The sequence below is a fragment of the Manis javanica genome, chromosome 6 (assembly GCF_040802235.1).
Source record: "Manis javanica isolate MJ-LG chromosome 6, MJ_LKY, whole genome shotgun sequence".
In the NCBI taxonomy this organism is placed as follows: domain Eukaryota; kingdom Metazoa; phylum Chordata; class Mammalia; order Pholidota; family Manidae; genus Manis; species Manis javanica.
Window position 1 is genome coordinate 148,755,443 of NC_133161.1, and position 8,690 is coordinate 148,764,132.

Below are 8,690 nucleotides of genomic sequence, written 5' to 3' on the forward strand. Positions count from 1 at the left end.
TCATTCTTATTACCCCAGGAGGACGAGAAATTGTGATGATGACAATGAACAGAAAAATAATGGCAGAGAAGTAGGGGACAGATCTTCTAAAGAATATAGGCGACTTGGAATTGAAGCTGGCACAAAAGCAGTGCTTAGGAGCAGCCAGCAGTGAGATCTGAAAATTAAATGTCTGCTAGTCCTGGTGTTTGGCATGTTCATGAAGGGACTGGCCAGTCTTCTTGCCTGGCGGCGGGCTGGAGATATCGCTGCGTGCCGAAGCTGGTCTTCCCCGATCAGCGTGCAGATCTGACGGTAAGGGCAGGGCCTCTGGTGATGACCTGAGAGTGGCATGGCCATTCACAGAGTGTCCTGACCGTCCCTACTTAAGGCACGGCCAGATCTCGTTCATGAGTTTAACAGGCCCATAGCTTGTCTGCTTTATGAATCATTGCTGAATCAGTATGTCTCTTACGAGAAGATGTGGCCCGTGGAAAAAATATTGACATTGCAGTCTTCCTACATGTGAGTTCAAATAGTAGTGAACCAGTTTTCCTGGCATATAAGATAGGAAAATACTTACTTAGCACTTACGGTTTAAGAATTAGAAGAAAAAAATAGATGTAGCAGTGACTCAGTGTGTGTAGAACTCCGGATGCAGTTTTCATGGGGAAACTTCCCAAGGGTAAGAATTTTAAGGGTTGTCCTGGCCTGTGTAGGGCCCACAGGTGGGCTTTAATTGTGGCATAATGTGGGTATGCAGGGGATCATGGGGCTCTGGCAAGTGGCTGTGTTCATATTAGCCAGTCTGCCTGGATGGGAAGAAGGAAGGGATCAGGGCTCATGCTGGATGGAAAAATCAGAGTATCTCCCATCTGATTCTCTTCCTGTTTTAAGTATGTTTCTTCTCTAACCACTTTATTGGAAGGCCTGAGCTTTTAGAGCACGAGTCAGTAGCTTGCCTTTTGTTTCCATGGCTGCCTTTCAGTAAGACCTTACCATCTCCTTGCCCTGCTCTGTGACAGCACCTCAGGAAGGTCTCGTGGCTTTATTGTCATGTTTGAGCTCTGAAGCAACGATCCTCCTGTGCTGCGGTGGCCGGGCCCGTCTAGGTGACGGTCTGTAGTGTCCGCTCAGTCGTCTGCGGAGGCGCTTCTCCTTCCGCTGGCTCAGGACTCCCTCAAGTTGAGGGACTTGCAGAAGGAAGCAGCCCTGGGATGCCCTTTCACACTCCCCGTTCCATTCCCCTCCTCACCCTCAACTTCTGGCTCCCCTGGGGGCTGGGGGAGGAGGATTTATAGGAGAAGAAAGCAAAGGACAATGTTGACTTTTTAAAAACTAGCTAGTTTTGTTTGTAATACTCTTGGTTCTCAAATGTACGGTATTATGTCAGGAATCCAATTATCAGCTCTTGCATGGGATCTCTTAGGGGTTCTTCAAAGAACCCTGTAGAAACCTGCCCCCTGTACCCCAATGTAGCTTTTGGGCTTCCTGGCTGAGCTCTTACAGCCCCTCTCAGCTCCTACTGTGCTCGCTCATACCTCCCAGCAGTGCCCCGGGACAGTGTCCCCTGACCACCTGCTTCAGCCTCCATGTGGGCTATGGAAAGCTCACCGTCCCTGCCCCAAAAGGCCATGCAGCTGGCACCCCCATGCCCCAGTCCAGTCGACCCCCTGCCTCAGACTCCACACTGGTGGCCGTGCCCCCCTCTCTGTGCCTCCACAGCACAGGCCAGCTCCTCCCAAGAACTCCCTCGGGCGCCATCCTGGCCGCAGCGGGAACGGGCCCATGGGGCCTCCCTCCCAGCAGGTGTGTGGTGGGCGCGTCAGACACTAGTCTCCCTCCTCAGAATCCTCCCATCTCTGAGTGGTTCTCCTGAGGTCCCCGTCTTCCCCGCTTCGCGGGGAAGGACAGAGAACAGCACAGCACTCCAGGCCATTAGGAGTTCGCTTCCTGGAACCTTCCCGAGTGAACATGTCGGCTTCAAGGCCCCTGGGCGTGGAGCTGAGCAGCTCGGACACTTCTTAGCAGCGGTGTGCTAAGCCTCCCTCTCTAGAATATGGGCCACATACCACCCATGGCATTTGGCTTTGTGGCATCATTAAAACTTATGGGCAACAGAAAAATCTCTACTTTCTGTAAATGTGGGTAAGGCAGCACAAATGACTGGCTGAAAAAAGCGAACGCCAGCTGCTTTTGATTCTGTTGTACAGGCCGGTGACTGCAGACGCTTTCCTGACTGAGTTTCTTTTTTTTCTCTCTATCCCCTTTTCCTATTTCACCCCACCCCACCCCACCTCCCTCCCCTATGGCAATCACCAGTCTGCTCTCTGTATTTATGAGCCTATTTTTATTGTTTGTTTTGTTTTTTAGATTCTACATACAAGTGAAGTCATACGGCATGTCTTTCTCTGACTTATTTCACTGAGCATCATAACTCCCTAGATCTATCCATGATGTCTCAGTGGCAAGATTTCATTCTTTTTTTATCACGGAGCAATATTCCATTGTTGTGTATGCACCACATCTTCTCTGTCCATTTATCTGTCAATAGACACTTGGGGTGCTTCCATATCTTGGCTATTGTAAATAGTGCTACAGTAAACATAGGGGTGCATATATCTTTCTGAATTAGTGATTTTGTTTTCTTTTGGCTAAATACCCAGCAGCAGAATTACTAGGTCATACAGTATATCTATTTTTTAGTTTTTTGAGAAACCTCCACACTGCTTTCCACAGTGGCTGCACCAGTTTACGTGCCCACATCCTCGCCGACACGAGTTGCTTCTTGTCTTGTTGGTACAGCTGCTCTGTTGACAGGAGGGGCTCTCCCAGTGTGGTTTTGATTTGCATTTCCCTGATGACTAGTGATGTGGAGCATCTTCTCATGTGCCTGTTGGCCATCTGTGTCTTTGGAGAAATGTCTATTCAGGTACCCTGCCAATTTCTAAGTCAGATTGTTTTTGTTGTTATTGTTGAGTTGTATGAGTTCTTTCTGTATTTTGGGTATTAGCCACTTACTGGCTATATCATTTACAAATACCTTCTCCCGTAATTGCCTTTTCTTTTTGTTGGTGGTTTCCTGAGTTTCTTATTGTCCTAACCCTAGCAGACATGTGTCCTGTCCAGAAACTCATGAAGCCATTTCCGACTCCCCTGCCTTCCTGAAATGTGTCAAATCCACATCGGGTTTCCTTAGGACTTTCTCTCCAGAGCTGGTCTCAGAGGTCTTATCTGCTAATGGTGAAGTTTCCAGACCCAAAGGCGGGCTGGCAGAGAAGGCAGCACTGAGGTGCGTCAAATTCTAACCACATCACATTGGGTGAGCCTCTGAGTCATTTTCCCACAGTGTCTTGCACATGAAAGAGATTTTGACTTGAAATGCTGATTCAGTGATGCCCCTTTCTGTTGCTAATACATGTGACGACTCACGTCCCCGTGCCTGACCACAACAGAGATGTTTTTAATGTCAGAATGACAAAACCACCATGTGTATGAGGAAAGGCCGAGTGGAAGCTAAGATTTAATTAGTTCTATTTTTATTGCTCATTTTCCCTACAAAGCAGGTCAATAAAGACAGTGGTGGTTTTAGGTGAAAGGTATCTTCTTCCTCAGACTTTTTCTAAAAGTGGGTTCACGTTCCTTTCTTGGGGTGACACACCGGTTACTTGGGAGTCAGTCAACAGTCTCCATCCGACCCCCATTTAAAAAAATGCTTTGTGCTGCCTAGCAGGAGAGTTTTAGTAAGACAGAGTATCTTAACGAATCTTTAGTTTCTGTCCCTGTTCATAGAGGAAGCCACGACCACGTGCCGCTGAGAAGCAGCAGCGCCTGCAGACCCGGGACGGGGTGAGGGCCACCCGCCAGCAGCGGGAGCAGGTGGGGCGCCTGGCAACAAAGGGCCTGTTTGGGCCTCAACAAGAGCATGAGGGATGCGATCCTCCTTCGCAGGCCTTTGGTTTTTTCTCCCGCTTCGGTGCTAGTTTCTCCTCTGCTCTGGTGGACTGTCAGCTTCCTCATGAGCAAAACAGTACCTGCTCTCCCTGACCCCCAAAAAAGTTCAAAACACATGAAATGAATACCAAGACATATGAAAGTGTTTTGTGAACTCTTAAGCCCTACACGACTGTGCCCCAGGGCAACTGCACAGAGCCGGGTGCTAGACGAAGGGGAGCAGGCCACCGCTGCGGTCGCCTGGGGGCTGAGCGCCCAGTCCTGGCCACACGTCCTCGACACAGGGACAAAAGCTCCGTGACTGCAGGCTCTGCCGGATCTGGCTTCTTGCTGCTCCACCCGCCTCGCCTTACACGTTTTTCTCTCTCCATCCAAAACCCATATCCACGCTTTAGCTTTTTAGCCAGTTATCACTTCCTCATGGTAGCCATTCACAACTCCCTGGCTTCGTCAAATTCCTCCTATTGCATGATCTTACAGAATTCCAAATTTGGAAGTTTGTCATGGTTCCAATTTCCATCTTTTTAAGTGATCTCACATTTTCTATGATGGAGGTAATGTTGTAATATATTTTCCTTAGTAATTAACGAATCAAGTATATAAGTAATGTTACAAGTTTAAAAGCATTTTATATAAATAAAATCTAAGTCAGAAGAACATGTTAGAAACTGTCTGTGCCTTGATTTTTCATTCTGAAATTAGGATCACTGTCTCATCAAGACAGTCCAATGCTTCCCAGGTGGGACAGCGATCACCACCCCCAGATGAGGCGAGCAAACAGGAGAAGGGTAAGGAAAAGAAATGGCTACTGATGGTCTGTTATTCCAGAGACTCCTGGACAGACAGGTTCCTAGGTCTCGGCGTTAGAAGGAGCCCTCGGACTCCTCTGCTGGGGCACAGGACAGTGGGGCTGAGGGACCAGCCAGCTGGGGAGACTGCACGTCTTCTCTTCCCAGACAGGCCGAGCAGATGAGGAGTGAACCGCCCAGGGCCAGGAACACACCGGCAGCCCAGCCCAGGAAGAGGGCGTCTCCAAACTCCCACCGAGGCACAATTGCAGGGACATCGTCGTCCCAGAAGTCTTGGATTGTGGCGTAGGCCACCCAGGAGACTGGGAAGAGGGTAGTGACTGCAGCTGATGCCTCCAGACTCCCTCCCACGAGGCAAAGCCGCCTCTTAAATACCCATCTGATCCTGTGAAACTGGAAGCATTCGGACCCAAAGCCAGAGAGCAGAAGCCCCAGGAGGCCCAGCCCCTGGGAGGCTACCATGAGGATGCGGGATACCTGGAGCTCCCGGGGCAGAGACAGGAAGGGCTCCAAGGCTTTGCACACAGCAGCAACGTCCTGATTCACGCAGACCTCCCACAGCCCCATGGTCCAGGTCTCCATTTCATTCAGGTCCAGACTGAGCGTCTTCCACCGCGGCAGGACAGTGGTGACGCAGGAGCAGACCCAGCCCAGGAGAGAGAGGAGCAGCGCCCCGAGCTGGGCTTTCCCACAGACACTCCAGGCCATGAGAGCTCCCGCCACAGAGGCAGAAAGACAAGGACAGGAGGCTTGGTGACGGTTAGCAGGGACTTTGGGGAGGCTGAGAGGACGGTCTCACATGGGGGAGGGTTCCTGTTTCAGTTTTCTAGGCTGCAGCTGAGGCAGGTGCCAGGCACTTGGCAGTGTTTGGGTTGAGGGGGTGTGCCCAAGATCAAGTGTGGGTGTGGATTGTGGGGGATGGTCCCATGAGAGGTGAGAGGTAAAAAAGCAGAGAGTAAGCCATCAATACATATTTGAGCAATAAATTCATAAACTTAAAGTCACTCCCCAGTCCGAGATGATAGGAATGCTGTTCTGGGAATATAACTTCTGGAAGGCAACCTCCACGTTCCACACTTTTAAATACTCACTTTGACCCAGCACCCTACCTCCAGGAACTTAGCCTAATTTATTGTGAATGTATACAAAGATTTACAAAAATGCCCATTGAAATATTGTTAATAATTGCACATTTTTGTTAATACTATTCAGCCATTTTAAAGTGATATGGAGGAAATTTTAATGACATGAAAAATGTTTTTGATATGCTGCTAAGTGAGAAAAGCAGGTGACAGTATAGAGGACATAGAATACACTGTCAGAAACGCATATCTATATCGCTTAGATCTATGAACATGCATATCATATACCACAAAATGTTAACCATGGTTACTTTAACAGAAGGATTATGGATAGTTTTTATTTCCTTATTTATGCTGATCTATGTATTTTTTAAGTTTTAAAAATTTACTATTTAGTATTTTTGGAGGAAGAAAAAAGCTGAAAATTCCCCAATCCAAGAAACCTACATAGACCCAGCACAAACCGAGAGGGACGTGCTCCCTCCCCAGTGTCCCCAGGTTGCAAGGACGTCAGCAGCTGACGGTTGTCTGCCAGCTCCCAAATCTTTTTTTGCCACTCCCAACAGGGAGGTTGACAAGAAAGGAAACAATTCCCACTTACTGAGTGGGCCTAAAGGTCAGACTTTGGCTAGACACTGTACTTGATTTTCACACCACTGCTGTGAGATTCGTTGGGTAACTTGTCAGGGTCTCCCAGCTGGTCAGCACCAGCTCCAGCTTCCGAGCCAGGCAGCCCTGTGTCATTTCATGTTCTTGGCCCCAGGCTGAACAGGGCGCCCTCCTGCTCCGCGCCTACACCCCGGAGACGCGGCACGGGGCTAAGAGGGGATCTTCATAGCCAAACACAGAGGAAAATGGGCTGATTATACTGCGGACAGACGTGACCGGTGTACTCCCCTGTTCCTGTTTCAGTCTGCTGGTTGCCCTGTGGTCCCCTAGGACCTGGAAGGAGAGGCTCGACGCTCAGCAAGTAGGAAGCTCTGAGAAGGTGTTTCTTGACTTTCTGAATGTCCTCACCACGTTTGGAGGTGGAGGGCAAGCAGAATTATCAGGATTGCTTTCTTTTTCTTTTAGAAAATTTCAAACATATACAAGAGTAAATGGTATGAATCAATCTCATGTCCTATCTCAAAATTATCTACCTACTAATCTTGTTTCATCCACACCCATACCCACCACTCCTCATCCCTCCCTTCATATCATTTTGAAGTGAATGGGATGCTGTCCAATTGTAGGCTCCTGCTGCTTTTATAACCACCGCATGTTCTAATCGGTACGATGGCAGAAGTCGTGCGTCCTGGAAATGCTGTCTGCTGGTGCTATATCCATTTTGCTACTTTGCATCCTGAATAGAGGCGTGCCACGTGTGCGAGCCGTGACAGGTCAGGAGCAATTGTTTCAGACATTGCTCCTTATTTTCCTTATCTTTCCTTCAGCCCTTTCTTGCTTTGTGAACATCTATGAGTTGGGAGATGTACAAACCATGGGAAGTGTGAGTGTAGGAAACTGAATCCATTCACTATTTCTTCTTACTTACTCAAGCATTCATTCATACCTGCACACACTGACTGCCTGTAACAATCCCACTCCATTCCCTATGCTCGCCTCCATCTTCAGCCTGACTCTGGCTTTTCTGTCTTCCTGGAACCCTGAGGAACAGCCGTTAGCTTATCCAGCGGCCTCTGCCCAGGGAGAGGCAGAACTTCTGCAGTTGTCTGGGAGTGAGCATCGGTCAGTTTCCTGGAGGAAGATCCCAGAACTTCGACCTAAAGACGACCTCCTTCGGTTGTCAGTCCAGATTCCTCTTGCTGTGAACGCTCCCTGACTCAGTCACGGACCGGATGCCGCTCCCCCAGCACTTCCCGGGCCCTTTGTACCTTCCTCAGAGGTAGAAGAAGCTTCGGGGCCCCCTACTCGCACAGGCCCCTTCTAAGGCCTGCTCGTAAGTTTGTATTTGCTATTTTAGATTTTCCTGAAAGAGCTCTGCCCCTCCCAGCAACTGCATAAAATCTGGATCCCTTATCTACCTCCAAAATAGTAAGGGTCATATTTTCTTGAGATTTATTCATGTATTTCTTAAGATTAGTCAGTTAATTCTGTATATTTATTCACATTTTGGATTTCCTGCCTAGCCTAATTTTGAGGTAGGATATGAGATTTCTTTATACCATCTGCTCCACTTCTGTATATGCTTAAAATTTCCTAAAATAAAACATAAGAAAGCAATCCTGATGATTCTGCTTGCCCTCCACCGCCAACTGATCACCTAATCGGGCTGCTTACGTGGTGAGGCATCATTCAGAGAAAGTCAAGAAACACCTTCTCGGAGCCTCTCCTTCCAGGTCCTAGGGGACCACAGGGCAACCAGCAGGTTGAAATGGGAACGGGGGAGTACACCGGTCACGTCTGTCTGTAGCACAATCAACCCGCTTTCCCCTGTGTTTGGCTGCGAAGGTCGCCCCTCGGGCCCATGCCGCGTCTCCGGGGTGCAGGCGCAGAGCAGGAGGGCGCCCTGTTCAGCCTGGGGCCAGGAGAACGTTTTAGTCAAAGCAGTACGCGTTCACTGCAGGAAAACATAACTTCACCTTAAGAATAAAACTGTCAATTATTTTATCAGCCACCTCGGGTTTATTCAGAAACAGCGGAGAATTCTAACTCGGGGGATGCGAGCTACAGCGAAACCAGAGTCGAGTGCAGAGGGCAAAGGGTCGGCGGAGTCGGGAGCGCCGTCTGGGCGCGGCGCCCAGGTGCCGGGGGGCCGGGTCCGCAGCGCCGCCCGCGGGATTCCCGCCTCGCGTTCCCACGGCGCGGGCAACGTCGCCCGTCACCCGTGCGTGAACCCCGAGCAGTCCTCTAAAGGAGCCAC

General features: G+C 49.4%; 1 protein-coding gene across 1 annotated transcript; it reads right to left on the bottom strand.

The window, feature by feature from the left end:
- Nucleotides 1–126: 126 nt before the first annotated feature.
- Nucleotides 127–8,306, bottom strand: CLDN25 (claudin 25). Its single transcript, XM_036992630.2, has one exon. It carries the CDS (start codon nucleotides 5,448–5,450, stop codon nucleotides 4,797–4,799), a length of 654 nt encoding a protein of 217 aa, XP_036848525.2. The 5' UTR covers nucleotides 5,451–8,306; the 3' UTR covers nucleotides 127–4,796.
- Between the last annotated feature and the right edge of the window lie 384 nt (nucleotides 8,307–8,690).

What these genes read in the sequence shown, in the direction of transcription:
- CLDN25 (XM_036992630.2), bottom strand. Translation starts at nt 5,450, where the DNA reads ATGGCCTGGAGTGTCTGTGGGAAAGCCCAGCTCGGGGCGCTGCTCCTC.